Source organism: Lotus japonicus, chromosome 3 (genome assembly GCF_012489685.1).
Source record: "Lotus japonicus ecotype B-129 chromosome 3, LjGifu_v1.2".
Lineage (NCBI taxonomy): Eukaryota > Viridiplantae > Streptophyta > Magnoliopsida > Fabales > Fabaceae > Lotus > Lotus japonicus.
The window spans coordinates 18,398,296-18,418,860 of record NC_080043.1 but is presented as its reverse complement, the minus strand read 5'-3'; the positions used below and the strand labels follow the sequence as shown (position 1 = coordinate 18,418,860).

The 20,565-nt window shown below is 34.5% G+C and overlaps 1 protein-coding gene and 1 pseudogene across 3 annotated transcripts; one reads left to right on the top strand and one right to left on the bottom strand.

Annotated features, from left to right (window-relative positions):
* Nucleotides 1–5,284: 5,284 nt before the first annotated feature.
* Nucleotides 5,285–16,543, bottom strand: LOC130743047 (DNA polymerase zeta processivity subunit-like). 3 transcript variants are annotated; one of them, XM_057595153.1, is made up of 6 exons: nt 16,431–16,543; nt 16,239–16,319; nt 15,894–16,006; nt 12,798–12,987; nt 11,445–11,685; nt 5,285–10,549 (listed from the first exon to the last, which is right to left on the bottom strand). In XM_057595153.1, the coding sequence occupies exons 1-5, from the start codon at nt 16,459–16,461 to the stop codon at nt 11,486–11,488; spliced, it is 615 nt and encodes a 204-aa protein (XP_057451136.1). In that variant the 5' UTR covers nt 16,462–16,543; the 3' UTR covers nt 5,285–10,549; nt 11,445–11,485. The 3 variants fall into 3 exon arrangements, with proteins under 3 accessions (XP_057451136.1, XP_057451135.1, XP_057451138.1); XM_057595152.1 differs by having other exon boundaries at nt 5,285–6,210; XM_057595155.1 differs by having other exon boundaries at nt 5,285–6,210; nt 11,450–11,685.
* Nucleotides 16,544–16,563: 20 nt separating this feature from the next.
* Nucleotides 16,564–20,288, top strand: LOC130743046 (UDP-glycosyltransferase TURAN-like; annotated as a pseudogene).
* Nucleotides 20,289–20,565: the final 277 nt, after the last annotated feature.

Here is a 20,565-nt window from a genome sequence, read left to right as displayed (position 1 = left end):
AAAAAAACGATTATAGCAATAATTGACTGGAAAAACAAAATAATTACTGCATTAAAATGTAATTAATTGTTTTAAATGAGGTTTTTAAAAAGACAACGAATACAGCTTTTATTACATATATCATTTATTAGATCTTTTATGAGTTGAGTACAAATTACTATAGTTAAGTTGTTTATGTAAGGAAATTGAAGAAAATTAAAAATTAATTTCAATTAGTAATTTCCTTAAATAGATAGTTTTTGAATTTAATAAGTAATTAATTTTTTAAAATGTTTTTTTCCATTCTGAAAATGAAAATTATTTTAAATCAAAGAAATGATGCAAAACCATCAGCTTTATTCATCGATTTTCCACACAGGCAAATTATGTATTTTAAGAATATATGTCGCTGATGCTCTGAAATGATGGAAATTAATAAAAAATGTTTGTAAGTATATAAAATTACACAACCTCAATGTATAACTTGCATTTCAAAACAGAGACTCGTTTATTATTGGGAAAAATTGTAAACACAGGTAGAATGAAAGATTTGAATCCATATAAAATAATAACATATAATCATAAAAGAAGCAATTGTAAATATAAACCGTAATTTATTAATAAACATTGAAAACTAATATGCAAAACATAAATCCAAACACTTTCCATTTCCTGGTATCGAAAACAAAAATAAATGTCAAAACTAACTTGAAATGTAAAAAGCAGTAGCAAAAGAGAGATGGTATATCATCAATCTTTATTCTTGTTCTACTTGGATAACAAATATGAGAACCATGAACGGAAAGCTTATTTCTCCTCCTTAACAAATCTTTATTCTTGTTCTACTTGGATAACAAATTTATCATCACTTTCTATTCATCATATCTTCTCTTTCTTGACAACTTTCAAAAGCTTATTTCTCCTCTTAACAACTTTCAATATATTTTGTTGGCAATCATCAACTACAATTGAGAAAGACAACAACTTAGTATTAGTTAACAGAACCAAATCAGATGTAATAGGTCAATTGAATAGAAAGTGCGAAAAAATACGTTTTGATATGAAAAGGTTGAAACTTCATACGTGCAGAAAAGGGATGACAAAAACACATTTTGAATATGTGATGAAATCAGCAATAAGAAGGTTGATTTATAGGAAATGATTTTGAAAATCACATTTAATGGGGGACAACCAAACCAAATTATAGGGAAATCAATGCAATTAATAAATTTGTGAGAATTGTTGTGGCTGTGACACTTGTCAGCCAGTGAGGGGGGTGAGATGAGAGTGCATCTTGGAATGCCATGTGTCTAATTCTTTTGGATAACGTTGTTCTTTTATAAAATATATAGATTAATAAATTTGTGTGAATTGTTGTGGCTGTGACACTTGTTAGCCATTGAGGGAGTGGGATGAGAATGAACCTTAAAATGCCACGTATCTAATGCTTGTTGATAACGTTGTTCTTTTATATAGTATATAGATTAGGCACCCCTCCTCACCAAAGCATAAAGGCTAACACCATTGCTTCTTTTTAATTGAGGTACGAGGGCACTCATGATGTCTAGTGTCATATAAGATTTGTCCATGTGGATTGCTAGTGTGTAGTGCTATTTTCACCCCAATGAATTTTGGAAATTTAGAGTTACACTCCACAATTGTTTTAAAACTAATTGCCGGAAACTTTCCATGTTTAAAAAAACAATGTTGAAAGTTAAAATCACGGTCACAAAAGCTAAGTGGTGTTCTTCGAGTCCACTTTAAATTTATCCTACCATGCTTCTCTAACATGTATATAAAGATACACTTGGTCAATTAAATAGGTTGGAGTAGTAGTAGCTCAGTACTTCGTCCTTAAGCAAGTAGTTGGAAATCTCATGCCCAACTTTATATGAATAAAAAAACTTATTGATCAACTATAACAGCTTAGTTTGACGTTCATGAGCTGAGAAATTAGTCTTATAATTAACTACCGTATGAGATAGTTTGTTTAAAAAAATTGCACTTACTCAAAAAAATGTACCATGTATGATGTAACCACTCTTTTCCACTTGAGCAAGACACCTAGCAATAAGAAAAGGAAAAGATTTTTGCCCTCTATTATCCCCTGCCTTTTCGAAAGTCGCACATTGAGTGTCATAAGGAAGAGAATTCACATTGACATCATAGAGAATCAGAATTCAGAACAGCTATCACTTTTGGACGGAATATATAATGGGGAAAAAATATTTGGTATTTATCATCAACATGGGAGTGCATCATATTGTGTTGTCCACAATTCTTCTTGTGAATGATCAAAGTCAGGCCCACACTGATAATGGACCATAAATTTTTGTTGTCAGATTATTTGACCCTCCAATTTGATAACTCCTGTGGTAGATTCCTATTAATTGTGGGTTTTCTACCATCACTCAAGCTTCTCTTTTTCACTTTTCTTCCTCTGGAATAAAAGTAAGAAGTTAAAACCATAATCAAGACATGAGGTTAATATTATATCAGTTTTCATCTTGTTTGGCCCATGCTTTTAAAAGGGGGATTATAGTGTTGTCACACTTAAGAAATGTCTCCTCAATGTTCTTTACACTATTAGCACCAATCAATTCATAATGCAGTAATTTAGTGGGGGATCAAGAGAAATATCAAAAGATTACATCCATTGCAACATCATTGTCATCCATTCAATTCAAATTTGGATGGCAGGCATACTATGTCAATTCATGTGGCCTAACATGTTTCATGTCCCAACTCTAACAATATTATGGAAGTAGACCTCTAATTTTGATATTGTTCATATTTTTTCTTCTAGAGTTGCGCTAGAGTTGGTATAGTGCGGAATTTAGATTCCCTACAGTCACAAATTCCTAAATTCATTAAAATCGAGGAACTTCAATCGACTAATCAAGATTCTCCTATGATTCAGGTATATTTTTTTTAAGTGTATCATAACTAATCTAAATATTCATGAAGATCAGATGACTGAGAACCTCTCAGTCTCTCACTATACCAAACGCATGATTTCGTGATAGTAGGGAGTTTGAGCCCCTTAGTGGGATACCCTACAATGAGGTTATCACAATTATGTTATGACAACTCTAGTGCTAGCATCCTCCATCTTGGAACTGTCTTGTAGCTCAGCCCCTATTCAACTTTTAATTGCTATCACTTTTACTTGCCCATAATTAACATCTAGTCTAGTCTACTCCATCAACTACCCACTTGCCACTTGAAGCATCTAATGATATTGCACAGCCTAAAATGTTAGTTTATTGTACTTGTGTAAAAACAAATGTGGCATTATATTGAACAAAAGGAGGACATGTGTGATTTAATGTGTTGGGCCTCATTGAACACTTGAATGGCCATAACAACCTGGCCTATATGATCAAGTAATGTCCCAGTTTTAATAGTATCTGACTGTTTTAGGCTTATAATGGAATAACAGATAGTGACTTCACAGCTTAGCTTGCCCCCACTCCACAGAATGTGTTGTATGAGGCTAACACTCTCCATGTGATTATCATTCATTGGTGATGTATATGCCAGCAATTTATAATGATAGGTACACATTAAATTAAAATGAAGATAATATTGCAGATCATATGATGTTACAATTCTTATATATCAATTGCATACATTTAATGAGTGACAAGAGATTAAAATTAAGAAAGATACAAAGTCGGTGTTTAATTAGTGATGCCCAGTGACAAAGCATAGTAGGGTGGTTTGTTTGTTTGTTTGATAGTAGAATGAATTAGCTAAAAAACGAAAACATGGATATGCATGCATGTGAAGCAGGAAAGTATTAGTGCACACGTCAATACAAACGGACATGCTTTACAATTACATGCTTTGAAACTTGAAAATGACATTTATGAATAGGTAGGACCAATAGGTAATTAATGCATCTTGTTTACGTCGAAAGGTGAATTTCAAGACATCAGGTCCATTCTAACTGTTCAATAGTGAAGATCATTAGCCCAAACAACTCATGGAGGAACCAAAATCCATGAAATTTGGGTTTGCGTATTTGATACAATTAAAATAATCATTCCACCCACATCTCAAAAGAGATAGCTAGAAATATACTAATTGAGATAGGAAAAAGAGAGGGAGATAAGAAAGAAAATGAATGACAATAAAAGAAAAGAAAAAATAAGGTGTGATATATTTGATTGTAAACAGTGATGTGTTCAAGAATTTTATATTGTCAGGGCAATATATGCATACATTTTTTCAAAACACACATAAATTTGTAACTAGACCTACTAGAAAATGACATTTAAGCTTGTTTTCTTATATTTTTAATTAACAGAATGTGCAATAAAAAAACTATAGAGAAGAAAAACAAAATAACCACAACCGCAAATAAAATTGATTGATTTAGGTTTTAAATTTGCACTCATTCTTTTCCATTTAATTTCCACGCTGTTTTTTTTTTTCATATCATACTACATATCTTTATCTTTCATTTTTCTGTTTTTTCCCCTATCTCTATTATACATGGGTGTATTGGGTTGGGTGACAATAAATCTTTATTGATTGCTATGTGGGAGCACTTGCTATTTGGTGGGGCAATATATCATATGCTATTACTATGTATCCTATTGGTGGTGCATTTTATCAAAATTTTGTAGGCACAATTGCCCACTAATGTAGATTAGTCCCCGATTGCTACTATAAGAAAAAGTGAAAGTAAAGATATATAAAAAGTGAAGTGTAAATGAAGTGGAAAACAATAGGAGAGTGAATTAATTATAGCTCAAATGATAGGAAAATAAGAGAAATATAAAGCTATATTTGATGAGAAAGAAGAAAGTGAATATTGTGAATATATTAAAATCATTAGGTAGTTTATTAATCAAAGAAGAGAAAACTCAAAATTGCGGATTTGCTTGTTTACCAATCAATGTGCTACAATAATATTCCAAGGGGAAACTCATACTAAGTTGATTTTGCTCCTTTAAGTAGTAGTTTCTTTTCCAACTCATCCAATGCAAAAGAAAAAGAAAAACAAAGGAATTCATGAATTCATTTGATTTTCTTTTTTGGTCAATAAGGGATTCATTTGATTTGAACCAGTCATGTGCTAATTAATGGGCCTATAGGATTCCTCTAACAATATCCACTGGATCAAATTACACAAACTTAGTATATGAAATCAATGGTTCATAAACCATTAATTTTCACTTTACAAACAATTTTTTTTGTTATCTCAGGGACTATTATTCAGCTCAAACATTTTAAAACTTATTTATTCTCAAAGATCAAAAGAATCAATATAACAATATAATTGCTTGATATTACATTAACTAAACTTAAGCTTGGTCATAGGGATCTTTCATAACCTGAAGATGAAAGTCATTACAGTTTTATATCATCACCACTTACCAAACTTGTGTTTGTGGAAAAAGATTAGTACATCTACATGGCCATTATCTATGATTCTCCACTTAAATAAATAAAGAAGAAAAGAAGACTACATTACATTGATCACAAGTCAGCATCCTCGAAAATGAGGTGCAATAATGTCATCCAATGAGCATGGAAAAGTGGCTCAGGTAGCTCCCTCATAACACCAATATATAGGACCCAATGAAACAGACAACATTAATCATGATGCTTTTACTCTGTCCATAAACTGCATTATCACAATCTTCAATTCTCTCTCCCACCTTCAAAAGTAAGCAACTTTTCATTTGGGAAGAGTTTAATACAGACCACTCGTGCTTGTAGAAAAGTTATTTTCATATTTCCACAGATTCAGAACATGTTTTCCAACCACTAGTCCACCAAAAATGACCATTGAATGTGTAATGAGATAATTCAATGTTACTGTCTAATCACAAAAGTAGCTTCAGAATGTGGACAAACAGCTAGTAGTAGATGTCTATATCCAAACGTTTTAAATAACATAAAGGAGTATGTTGAAAATCTTGATTTGCTTTCAGGGTTGTTCAAAAGGTTGCATACTCCTGTCAAAATGACCCTAATGGAAAACACTACAATGCCTGCGCCACCATATCAATTGGTATCAGAACCTTCTACCATGTCTCTTAGCCACAAAAATGTGTGGCGTAGGACCGATTAAGAACTTTGGCGAACCATACAACAAAAGCTAGTCCTTGTAGTTGGAGAGCTCGGACTTATAAACCATACACTAAAGTCCCATATTTCCAATGTGGGAATCAAGTATCATACCTTGCAATTGGATCCGAACATAATTCTACTTAACTGTACCAAGAAACAAGTAATATGAGATGTTAGCCTTGGGAGCATTATTATATTAAATTTATTGACAATTCAGGTTACAACCTTGAGCCAACTGGCCCAGCATAGAAATTATAAATTGACCCCCCTAAATGTATCAACTGAAATAAGGAATGCATCCTTCAAACTGTACTAGCCAAGGAAAATATAGTCTTAGCTGGCACAAGCTATTTAGATACTAGACAATACAGTACCCCTGAAGCTAAGATTCATCATATAAAGAAATAGTTATTGGTGACATTCTTCTACTGCGTATTATAGGTGCATTAATAATTCATATTAACTTGAGGTGAATCTCCTATCACCTGGATCACCTGCCCAATCTGCATCTGAATATCTAATAATGCTAGTATGTCTTCTATTAGTATAAACAACTCCTTTGCCAAGTGACCCTTTGCTGTATTGAAGGATCTGTACAATAACCTGCCAATGACTCCTACAGAGACAGTTTAACAATTGACCAACAGCACTAACAGAAAACGATATATATATTTAGCTGGTCATTGTGAGATTACTCAGCTTTCCTACTGTTGAATATCTGTTAAGATTTAGTTTATTATTAGTCTTATCTCATAGAAATATAGTTAAGATTAGTTTATCTATTTTACATTAGTATCTATTTAAATAGAGATGATATCTATTTAATTAGAGATAGGTTTAGATAGATTTAGTTTCTTTTTATCTATTTGTTAGTCTATATATTTTGTAGTTTTCAGTCACGTATTATCAATGAAATATAGATATATTTTATCAAATTCAAGTTGGTATCAGAGCAAGTTTCGATCCTACCGCTGTGAGGGGCTCCTCCCCCGTGAGCCCCCTCATGGCTACTTTCCAAATCTCTTTGGATATATTTTTCGTACTCTGCTTCCGCGCTTGTTAACTCTAGCCGTTTTCTTACGGCCTCGTTCTTTCTAAAATACACTCCCCTTTGTCTTGAAACCGTAGTTGCTTTCGTGATGTCTCTCTCCGCTATTTGGTTTTTGGGCCCTATGTTTTGGGCCTACTTTGACATCTCCTCATTGTGCACTGTTCACGCTGGTTAGTCAACCCCTCTTTGATTTCTGGTTGTTTTTTCTATCTTCTCCATGGCTGATGCGTTTTGAAGATCACCTGCTAAAGAGGAATTCGGTGTCCTTTGCTCTTTTTTGGATCGCCTCCTGCCACCACTGACCGTCGCTGCCGCCAATGACGACTCATCTGGTTTTGCTTTCAGATCTGGAAGCGTTTTTCTTGAAATTGTGGCTATGCAACCATATGCCACATTACGACTGTTATTGGATTTGGCAAGTGTGGTATTTTGAGTTTGGAATTTTCAATTCCATTGGAAGCTGGCTAATGGGAATTGCATCATGGGCTGCTACCTTCACGAAAAAAAAAAAAAGTTTCACAAATATAAGGATTTCAAGATTCAGAAGAATCAGAACATTGTTGGCTCATGTGATGTCAAGTTCCCAATACGGCTGGAGGGTCTAGCATATTCCCATGGTTTTGGTTGGCATAGTTGTGGTTTTAGAGTTGGAAAAGATTTTTGGATTGTTTTTGGGAATTTCTCTCTCCGGCAGCAGCGGCTTCTCAAGTTAATTATATTTGTTACAAGCTATGCATATGACATATATGCTCTAGCTTGAGGGGAGGATCTGGATATTGTTAAATCTTAATTATATTTGTTACAAGCTATGCATATGACATGTATGCTATAGCTTGAGGGGAAGTGTTGGATATTGCTAAATATCCTAATAGAGACCACAGTCAACCACCGCCGACAATCGTTATCCTTGTTGCTGGTTTGGTGGAGGTTGTATCCAAGAATGATGCTTCTATGGTGATTGTTTAATAGCAGCGTGTTTTGGAGTATCCAACAATCGTTCCTTTGCTTTCCTATTTCTCCATAATCCAGTTTGTGCTAATGTTTTTGGGAGAGGCAGAAGCATCAGGTTGAATCTAATTGTATTGCTCCGCTGCATTGTTCTCGCTGGTCCTATTTGTGTTTCGGCCAGATTTGAATTTTAAGGTCTTCTATTTGACGTGTGTTGTGGCGCCACCGTTAATGGTCGTCCAGTCTTCCTCTTCCAGTTTGGTTCATGGGTCTGGTGTGTTTTTCTCATCTGCGAGCGATGTTTCTTGCTGTTTGAGATCTTAGTTTGTGTCTCATGGTTCGAGATGCTCTTATTATATTGATCTTGGCTGACTTTATGCAATTTGGTTTTGAAGGTGACAATGTCACCTTCGTTTGTTTAGTCTCGATTGTTTGGTTTTCTGGTTTTAGGGCTTCAGCTGCGAGTTGCGCTGACCCACTCTCTAGTTGAGAGTTATTGGTTTTGGTTTTAGGGCTTCAGCTGCGAGTTGCGCTGGCCCACTCTCTAATGTTTGAGAGTTGTCTGTGTCAAAGTTGACACCATTGTTTGTCTTAGAAGCCATCAATCGATTGACCTCAAGTGTGTTTTATTTCTGTGTGGTTGTTGTTGGTGAGTTGTTGTTTCAGCCTTGTTTTGTTTTCGGGCATATTGTTGCTGGTTTTTCGCCCTTGTTTGCTGGCTCAGCTACCCTACGACACTCCAGAAGAATTGGTTTTTGTCTTGCATCAGTTTCAGCCAGATCAAGTATGAGAAGTTGTCTTTTGCCTGCCCATGAATTTACTAGAAGTTTGAAAGGTTATTCAATTCAGAGATTCGCCAAGACCGTCATTATTAAGGATATCTATTAAGATAATTTTCTTCTTGGGTTAGATTTGTTACAAGCTTAAAGCTAAGTAAGCTTTAGCTTGAGGGGGAGTGTTGAATATCTGTTAAGATTTAGTTTATTATTAGTCTTATCTCATAGAGATATAGTTAAGATTTGTTTATCTATTTTACATTAGTATCTATTTAAATAGAGATGATATCTATTTAATTAGAGATAGGTTTAGATAGATTTAGTTTCTTTTTATCTATTTGTTAGTCTATATATATTGTAGTTTTCAGTCACGTATTATCAATGAAATATAGATATATTTTATCAAATTCAAGTCCTACTAATCTCTTATATCAATAAGGTTCCCCTAGTTGGAAAGATGCTTCAAATTAAGATCTCTGGGAGTATCTACAGGCTTGCAATTAAGAAGGCATGTTTCTTCTAGAATACTATGTACATGCTTTCTTTGGAAAATAGAAATGCCCGACTTTGATTGAGCTACCTCAATCTCAAGTAACGTGGAGGTCAAGATCCTTAGTCTGAAAATGTTGAAATAAGTGTTGTTCGAGAGCCTAGATGGCCTCTATATCATCAACTATAATCACAATGTCATCCACATAAACCACAAGTCCACAAGATAAATATATCTATTTTATGGTGAGCATCTAAAGAAAGCCGAATGATCTGCTTTGCAACGGATTAGTCTAAACTGCAGAATAACCTCCCTAAGCCGACCAAACCAAGCTCGAGATTATTGTTTAGACCATACAAGGACTTTTGTTGTTTACAAACTAGCCCTGACTCCCCTTGAGCAATGAACCCATGTGGTTGCTCTAAATAGATCTATTCTACGTCACCATGTAAGACATTTTTTTATATCCAACTAAAACAATGGCCAATTTACATAGTATAGGATGAGGATTACAATTAGCACGAGTGCACGACTACCTTCCCAGAGTGTAATGGGCAAGTCAGTAGGAGCCGGGGCAAGAGAGGTGGCCGGAACACAAATTGAATCGCAAGGCTCACTTGTTGAAGGAACTGAGTCTCTAGGCTAATCTACTGAACCCGGTACTGCATGTTGTGGATGACCCTCATAACTTAAATAATACCATATCTCACGATTTGGTGCTAATATAGTAGAGATGTCAGCTTGGGAAGGTGTAGACACTTGAGGACATGTGAAATTGGAGGAACAATACCTAAGTTCATGTGGAACAGTTGTGACAAAATAAGATGTGATTTAAAAGAAGGTAACATCCGCGGAGATGTAGAACCGATACATAGTATGACACTAACACCTATACCCCTTTTGGACACAAGAGTAGCCATAAAAGACACATTTGATAGCCCGAGGGGACACCTGGAGAAAAATCATGAACAAAAAATATACAACCAAAAACATGAGGAGGAAGATTCCCTAGGATACAACATGGAATCAGGGATCTTATTGTCAAAAATAGATGACATCCGATTTATCAAAGCATCACCCCAAAATTTTAAAGGTGCATTAGCATTCATCAATAAAGTGCGAGCTCTATCCACAGTATGCCTATGTTTCCTTTCATTTACCCCATTTTGTTTGGGTGTATGTGGACAACTCAATTGGTGTATGATGCCCTCGGACTTCCTAAAAGAATTAAAACAATCAGAAAAATACTGCTTAGAAATATCGCTCCGCAAAACACAAATTCTCTTATTTAACTGAGTTTTAATTGCAGAACAAAAATTCTGGAAGACACTATGCAGCTCAGACCCATCTTTCATTAAAAATATCCAAGTACAATGGGAAATATCATCAATGAAAGTAACATAATTCTGATACCCTAAGACTGAAGGAACACGACTCAGAACCTAAACATCAGAATGAATGACCTCAACAGGGAACAAAACCCTCTTATTGACACTAATAAGATCAGAATAAAACACAATATCTCAAAAGTATCTCAACAATATGTCAATATCTCAGCAATATCTCAACCATATCTCAGCAAGATCTCAATAATATCTAAGCAATATCTCAGCATATCTCAACATAACTATTAATTGGTTAGTTGAAAATATAGCAGCAATTTTCAGTGAAGGGTGTGTTTGGTTCAATGGAGGGGGGGGGGGGGATTTTAATTCTTATAATGTTTGGCTAAGAGAAGGGGAAGGGAGGTGAGGGGAAATAACCCCTTTGTTTGGTTTATGAGGCGAGAGGAGGAATTTTAAAACAAAATTACTTTAGTTATCCTTTCTTTTACAAGATTTTAAAACTCAGTAAGGGTGTTTTTGTCTAATGAAATATTCCCCCCACTTTGGAGCGGAGATGAAATTATTGAGTTATGAGGGGTTTTGGCCCCCTCCATTCCACTCCCCTCCTAAGAACTGAACCAAACATGATAAGTTTAAAAAAATTCCTCCCGTCCACTTCCCTCCAACAGAACACTATGTAAAAGTATGCTGATTATCTGATGAATCTTAAACAATTGAAATTAAAAAAAATGGTTGAAATTTTAAATAAGTAGTTTGTAAATTCTTACCATACATGTTTATATATGTACATATCTTCAAGTGACACTTCTCAAATAGTTGATTCGGGTAAGCATGGATGTTCCAAGTACAACTGCAAACACAGAGGTTCACAACTCATTGACTTGATAGGGGTTATAAGTGGAGGCTGCTGCCACTGCTTCGTGTCAGTTGGGATCCATAAGTCTGCTTCCTTGTTTGTACCAGTCTCAGGAAGGGATCGAAAGTAAGCAGTGATCTCCCACCTGCAATCTGTTTAGAGAGGTAAGCAAAAAGTTTATACCATGGTTTCTGTCTATACATACCAAAGAACAACAGTACAGATGTGTAAAAGAAAGAAGTACAAATCCACTTCCAGTTGATTCAAAAGTAGCAATTTAAATAAAATGAAATTGATGATATGGGCATGCCAGTGTGCAGATGTGTGTGTGTGTGTGTATGTGTCTGCACACATGTTCAAACAAGCAAAGAGAAATGGATTATAACAAATTTACAATGACAAAAATTAAATGCATGGGATGAAGTCAAAAGAAAAGGCTTCCTTGCAGTCTCTCCAATGGTTGAAGCGTGGTTTCTGTCTCCTATTTTTCTGATTGGAAAAAATTAGGTCCTTAATCAGTCTTCTCTTCAACTACTGACCAAAGTTAGCAATTTGTTGAATTATTTACATACAGACATGATACATTTTGAAGTAATGAACTAACAGGTGACTTTAATTTATTTAACTCCCGCAATATAAATAGCTCAAAAATAAAATGAGGTACTTAAATAGAATAAAGTCATCTGTAGGTCCATTAGAATGATTTACTTAGTTATATGCCATGTCATGTGCATAAATTGTCAGCCACGTCACTAACATCTATTACTCCCTCCGTTCCTGATCTTTTGTTGTTTTAACTTTTGACCTAAATTCGAAAACTTTTGTTGTTTTACAAACCCAATGCATTTTTTCTCAAATTTTTCCATGTATACCCTCATTTAATATTATATCTCTCACCTACCACTTCTTATTTTCACCAATCAAAATCATAACAAGTTTCTTAACCAATAACTATCATTCTTTATCTTCACTCTAACTCAACATTAAATAGGGGTGTTTATGTCAACAAATATATCAATGATTGCACTCTTAAACAATGTGCATAACCTTAAACAACAAAAGATCAGGAACGGAGGGAGTAGTAATTAGATGGTACGTAGACCAATAGAAGAATCTAATATTGGGGTTGGGGATTTCATTGCTAGGAAAAAATATTGGAGGACACATTGGTTCTAGTCAAAGGACCAAAAGTGCAATCAAGTTAAAAAGAAAACATGGAAATGAGAAACAGATTTCTCTGCAGCATGATTATATTTGCATTTACCAGGAGGAAGCTCCTTCGTAAGAGATTCTGAGATTGACAGCTTGATCAGGAATGATCTGAGAGAGGACTCGAGATCAACCTCTTCCACTGCTGAACCATATGACTGGTTCATCGCAAGCTTGAAAACAAATTTCTCAAGTGGAACATTGCCAGAATTAAAGAAAATAACAGCCACCCTTTCCACTATTCCCTATTAAATGTAATGTAAGGGGGAAAAATCAGCATGCCAATATAAAGGAGTTGCAAAGAGAGTTTGATGTGACTGGGATGAGTGTCTTATATAGGATAGTGGCTCTTTGACTAGCTACTGACTAATTTAAATATTCAGAAAAAAAATGAGCATAATGACATGTTAGTCGCTATTGACTTAATTTTTGTACAATGTGTTGGAGAGAAATAGTGTGAGTTAGGTGCATACTTGATCTCTTATTTTGTACGTTGACTATAACTAGACAATGGAAGAAAGCAAATTAGAAAGTAATTAGAAGATACCTAACAGCCAAATCACCAGCTAATCAACACAATTCGCATTTGACCAAGTGGTAATAACATAAACATAAATGATTACACAGAACCTCTTACTCTGCAGAAATTTTAAAGAAAAAGAAAAACTGCATCTTTGATGCAGTCGTCTTATAGAAGATGGCATATGAAACCTAGTTCTCAATGCTGATGACAAAAAAACCTAAGAAATCTAAGACTACTTCCAGTCGTTTTGATAAGAACTAAATTGAAGGTAAGCTTAGTCATTTTTGTAAGAACAAACTTAAAGTCAGTCTGTCTTCAATTAATTAATTTTTTAACAAAAATACCCACAATTAGTTATTCAACATTTTTTGTTCAGAACAATAGTAAATACAGAATATTAATTGCATTCTCTTTCTCTATCTCCCTCTCTCTACTCTCTGTTTACCGAGGATAATTGAAAAAATGGGTAAGTGTAATTTTGAAAAATCAATATAAATGAAGGTCAAATTCAATGCTAGTAACCAAAATATCTATATTTTTAATGGACGTGAAGTCGTTAATTGAAACTGGAGATAGTATATACATAGTAGTCAATAGCGCGCTATAGCGGCGTAGCAGAGCGGAGCGGTGCCGCTACTGAAATCAAATAGCGGCGCACTTCACAATAGCGGCCGTAGCGGCGCGAATAGAGGCAGATCGCGGTAAATAGCGGGAAATCGCGGCGCTATATGGACGAAGGGAAAAATGTCTCAAGCCCCTCGGTTTTAAATTGTTGGGGAACCTTTTTAGGGGCATTTTAGGACTTCTCAAGGCCATTTAAGGTCAAACTTGAAATAATGGAGCTTCATTCTTCATTCACATTTGCAAATCCAACTTCTTTACCTTGCTTTTGAGTGGTTTTTAGTTGCGTGTTATTGTTCAAGACTTATGATTTCTATTTGTATTATGAATGTTATGAATTTTAGGCAATATTTGACATTGTTTGGCATCTATATGTATATAGTATTAAACTATTAATTATATAAAACTATTTATAAAAAATCTGAATAGCGGCCATCCCGCTATGCGCTATCCCGCTATCCCACTTTTGGGGCCGGCCGCTATCCGGGATTGACTACTATGAGTATATAACAACCTTCAATTGTTTCGCATATAAATATAAGCATACTGTGCTTCAACTGAAAGCAAGGAATCCAAAGCTTTCAAAAGTTTATGTTGTATCCTAGAATATCATAATATCTATCAGTCTGCAGAAGTTTTATATAAAAACAAAAACTGGATATCTTTGGTACAGTCTTATAGAAGATGACATATATAAGCTAGCTATTACTGGTGACAAAAGAAACATGAGAAGTCTAATATATAACAACCTTCAAGTATTTCTCATATAAAAATAAGTACATTATCCATCAACTGTAATACTATAAAAGCACATGACCTTCAAAAAGTGTATGTTGCAAACTAAAAAACCATAAAATACAATTTAGTTACGATGTTATAATGTCAATGGCAAAAGTAAAGGAAATGCCTTAATTAAACTAAATGTCCTGTTGTTGAACTTGAATGCAAAATGAAAGGAAATGACTTGATTGAACCAAAAGACGTCATTTGCATTCAATAATAGCAATACCAATGGAACTTATCATAGCAGTCAAAACCAATTAAAAGATTTGGTTCAATTAATCTCTAGCTAAAGATTTTACCTTTAAAACAACAGATTGACTGGCCACAATCTATTGTACAGTCTCAAGAACAAATGATCAAAACACTCTCTCTCACACACATGCACATTGATATATGCAGACCTTTTGATCAATTTAATATTAAAAATGTATTCACTGATTAGATATAGTTAAAATTCTATTTACAATTATGATGTTGTTTATTCCATGTTGGAGGTGACATGGCATAGAAGGCACTACAAAAATTTGCTACTTTCAATTTATTATTTTAACACAACAAGATTCCAAAGCGCCAAGTGAGTTTGTACTTTTTTTTTTTGAAGTGTCTAACAAGGAACTACCTCATTCAGTGCCCTTCTGTGCAATGTCACAAGCTTATATGACACAAACACCACATAATGGTAAATTAATTTTTAATAATATTAATCATTGCACAATTTTTCTTCATATAAAATCGGTCGAACAGCCTGTATAAGCATTAGGACATACAGCAGGACAGCTCAAAACTGATAATAAGTTTAGTGTGCCAAAGATCTTTAATGTGCTTGCATTTGAATTCCCACCCAACAAATGTGATCTTCACTATGCCCAGATAAGATATTGACTGTAGTTAAGTTAATTTACGGATATAATGGCAAAATGGGCGCCATAGCAAGAAAGTAATTTTTTCCAAGTTGAAACTTTGTAGCTAGGCAAGTACGCGTGACCGCTTGAGAGAAGCTCAAAGTCTGAACCTCCAGATTAGCCTGAAGCTATAGTAAGTCCTAATCCTCTAACTCTATTCATGGATTTTTCAGTACTACAAATAAACAATCTTACATTTCCATTACCAATTAGCAGGAACAAGATTTTTCTGAATTCTATATGACATTTGAAGCAACATATAGTTGGACTAATTGAGTACAAAAAAAAGCAAACAAAAATCAAATTACCAAATATGACCAACCTTTTGTAGAAAGGGAAGAAGTCCTGAAACAGTAGCATGAATGTAATATCTAAGCTGAGGATGGCAAGCCCTTTGAACCACCAAGTTCATATACCTTCTCCTCTCAAAGGCACCTTTTCCACACCCAACACAACCAAATAAATCAAAATAAATTCCCAGCAAAGCAAGTTTGAAAGAGAACAAAAAAATGAATTGAGCAAAGCAAGTTTGAAAGAGAACAAAAAAATGAATTGAGCAATCAAAATCAGTTTTTTTTTCTTCTTTTTTCCCAGCAACCAAACAGCAAAACATAAACAAAAAAATGAAGAGGAAGAACCAAAACTTAAAGGGTATTCAAGAATCAACCAGAAGGATAAACCCCTTTGAGAAAAACAACAGCAGTGATAGCCACTTCCAAAAACTCAACCAAAACTTGAGCTGTCTGGCCTGCAAAATTTCCACACAGACAGAATCATAGTAACCACAAACAAATGTACCCACATAACAATAATAATTAAAAATCAAAACTTTATTGGTTAATAACTTCAAAGTTCATACCTTGGGGAGTTTGATTCTCTCTGCGCTCCATCAAATTCAATTTTCTGAGACTTTCTCGGAATTTAAAGGAAAATCCTTTATGGGTCGGGTTTAGACCCGAGTTTGCACCTACCCGACACTGATATGGGTCGGGTTTAGACCCGAGTTTCTGACCCGGTTGTTTGTTTTCTTCACCATCACTCTTCTATTCTCCTGCTTGACTCTTTTCTGTGACTACCCACCTCGAAAGTTTTGATTTTTCAGCGATACGTGAAAAATGGCAGGTGGGATTTTCTTCCCTTTTCGGTGTATTGGAATTCGATGGAAAAGATTGGTTTTTTATTTTTTTCTGAATTGCTTTGTTTGAATTTGATTTGAACTCTGAAGTTGAAGGAAGAAGCAAGGAGAAGAAAGGAGGAAGAAGAGGGAGGGCGTGTGTGGTGGTTTTAGGTGACATTGGACGTAGTCCTAGAATGCAGTACCATGCTCTTTCACTCGCCAATCAGGTTTTGGTTTTTTGCTCCACTTGTCATTTTTTCTTTTATAATTTCATGGAATGATTTAGTTTAATATAACTTGATTTGATTTTCTAATTTTTTTGTTTAGTTATAGAATTAGTGTGAGCTTTGTGATTTTTCCAGGAGTGGGGATATAGTAAAAGTAGTGCTTTTGAATAATAAATCTTGTGTTACAAGTTTTAATTGGAGATGAAGTTGTAGAGATGACTGAGAAGAACCAATCATGCTGTTAATTTTCATGTTTTGGAGTATGATCATGCCATATTCATATTCATCTGACTCCTTATTTGATGGCTGAGTTCTGCACTGGGTGTAATTGATGTAACTCCTTTTATGATCATGATTCTTAAATTTAATCCAGACTGGCATAGGTTATATGCTACAAGTTTTTATGCACTTTCAACTGATATACCCTGACCTGGTAGCCGTGCTGTTTGATATTTTTGAGACCCGGTTAATGCTCGCAACTTGGCTTTCTTCCCCCATTTTTGTTTGGGAAGCTCATGGTGTTGTTTGGATGGTCTTGAGGATTGATTCAACAGTAGTGGCTATTGATTTTTGAAACATAACCAGTTTAGCCATTCACTATGGAAGTGTGTTTGATCTACAAATTTTATTTTTGTTGGAAACTTGGAATTCCCTCAACTCGTATGGCTTTTGTTCCTACTGCCACTCAACTTCCCTTCTGTCATTTCATTTTTCATTCCTGTGCTGTTATCTCCTCTACTGAGCTGATTATGTCTTCTCTGCTATCCCCTTTGATTATCCAACTTAAATGTCTATTCTTTCAAATGTAGGTATGACCTTTATGTATTTTAATACTAACTAGTTCCAAATTATGAGTGTTATATTTTTATTTGCACTTTTGATTGATCTACTGGCTTCTCTATGTGGTATTGCAGGCTTCTCTGAAGGTAGATGTTGTTGCTTATGGAGGTACATAACTGTTCTCATATCTTTAATAACGAACCTTTAAGAGTTAGATTCTATTAGTACTGCGTTTCATGGAGTCAATTACTTTCCCAGTACAGTATGAGAATTTTTTTTGTATTTAATAATTTCTAACAGGTTCAGAGCCCCATGCTGCACTTCTTTCCAACCCATCTATTCACTTTTATATAATGGTATGTATATGGACTAGCCATTTCCGGACAAATTATCTTCAGACTTGACTAAAAGTTTATGTAGTGTTGAAACGTTCTCTAAATTTCAGAAGCAGTGGCCAACAGCTCGTTAAAGCTTACCAAGGATATTTCAACCCATAATGCTTTTGTTGAAGCCCTTAGTTCAACTTTTCATGCTTCTTTGGTTCCTTTGTGTAAAAATACCTTCTCCTGATATTTTTATTGGCCAGGTTAGCCTTTTATGTTTTCTTCATCATTTTCTCCCCCAACATTCTCTAAATAATTTAATGTTTTACTTGACAGATCCAATACTACTTCTTGCTAAGTTATAGATAACGTTGCCAAACATGTAACTGAAAAATGGACGCCTTTGTGAGAAGCATCCCAAAAGTCAAATAAATGATAAAATTATCTTTGTCAAGAAGTTTGTGTTAGGTCCGTTTGGGGTGTTGGGCCACGAGGAATTCTACAGTATCTAACTCCACTATCTTGCATAAATGCTGTTAGGCAGTAGGCACTCTACACTTTGGAGGAAAATTAATTATCTGATTTTTTGTTAGGTTAACAGTGTAATGGTTCATTGACAAATCAAGCAAAACAACCAGAGCTGGCAACAAGTTTTATTTCATAGTTCTTTGCTTCATTTTTCTCATTCCTTTGTTTGTGCAGAATCCTCCTTCAGTTCCAACACTTGTGGCAGTAAAATGGGCTTGCTGGATTAGGAATTCATCATTTGTCATAGATTGGCATAATTTTGGATACACACTACTTGGACTGTCTTTGGGAAGAAATAGTCATTTTGTCTCTTTATATAAATGGTATTGGTTTAGCATTTTTTTAAGAGTTTAATTTTGATGCACCGACGGTGTAAAGTTTTTTTACACCGTCAACCAATCAGATTTCAAGGATGTGAGAAAATCTCTCTTTTCATTTAATTTCATTAATTGACATGGCATATCCTTAAAATCTGATTGGTTGACGGTGTAAAAAAACTTTACACCGTCGGTGCATCAAACTTTTTCTCTTTTTTTAATTTTACATTTTCTGATATGAATTTTTCATTTTGCTCTGTCATGACTTTATTTTTCAAAGTTAGTGGCTTAGTGCTAATGTGATTATTTTTCTTGGCTCCATTTAGGTTTGAGAAGAAGTTTGGGAAAATGGATGATGCTTCTCCGTGTGTAACAAAAGCAATGCAGCATGAATTGGCTCAAAACTGGGGAATTAAGTGAGAGAGTCTGCTCAAGTTCAAATATATTGTTTCTGCAACATAAAATTGTTGCTGTCAACTATGAAGCAATCTGATATTTATTTCTTAATTTTTGTAGTGCTACAGTTTTGTATGATCAGCCTCCTGACTTCTTCCATCCAGCTTCAGTGGAGGAGAAGCATAAAGTGATATAGTTGTTTTATTGTCTAGTAATTGAGGCTGTTATTATGGAACAAGTATTCTAAAAAATTTCATACATAATGTGGTTAGCTTTTAGTTGTGTTGCAGATTAAATGTAGACTTTTGTCGGCCTCTTGGTGTTAGAGATTGTGTTAGTAATGGTAAGGTAGATTTTACAATCTCATATATAATGGTTTTAGTTATAGGCTCATAATTTGTTAAATGTTCTTATTTCTTGCAGGAATTTCATTGATGGGTAATCATCTCCAAAATGAGACTCTGTTTACAACTGAGGATGGTTCAGACATATATTTGAAGCCAAATCGGCCAGCACTTGTAGTAAGCAGTACGAGCTGGTATGTTTATCCTATCTTGAATTGCACCCTTTTGTAGCATTATAATAATATAATGTAGTTGTGCATGTTTAAATTTTCATTGTAAAAATTTGTACGGTATAGTTTCCGCTTCAATGTGATATAAAATCAACTTTCATTCATTGTGTTCAGCCATTTTTTCATCATTTTAAAAAGGGCCACTTTTTTCTGCATATTGTGAAGTTTTCCGTGGGGAATAAACAAAACACCAAAAAGGAGATAAAAATCATCTGATAATCTTGACTTACATTAGCGGGCTACTGCGACTTGTGTACTTTCAGGACTCCTGATGAAGATTTTGGCATTCTCTTGGAAGCTGCTTTGATGTATGATAGACGTGTTTCTTCTATATTAAATGAAGATGATTCACTAGATGAGGAAGTCATCTGGTAAGAAATATCTGATGGAAAACAATGTTTATATCCCAGATTGTTATTCATCATTACTGGTATAGTATAATTTGTGTTTTTTCATTCTGGAGTTTTTGAAATCATATGGAACATTTTAACAAGGGATCGTCATTGATGAAGGTAAAGGCCCTGAAAAGGAAAAGTATGAGTCAAAAATAAAGAGATTGAAGCTTAAACGTGTGACATATTCCCTATGAGAGCCCTATAATCACAATCAAATTATAATGCTTTTGTAAATCTACTGTTAAATTATTTAAAAAGTTTGGGAAAAGTACTAAAATTAATTTAAAACATATTTTCTATTAATTTCAACTTGAAACTATTTTCATGTAAAATGTTC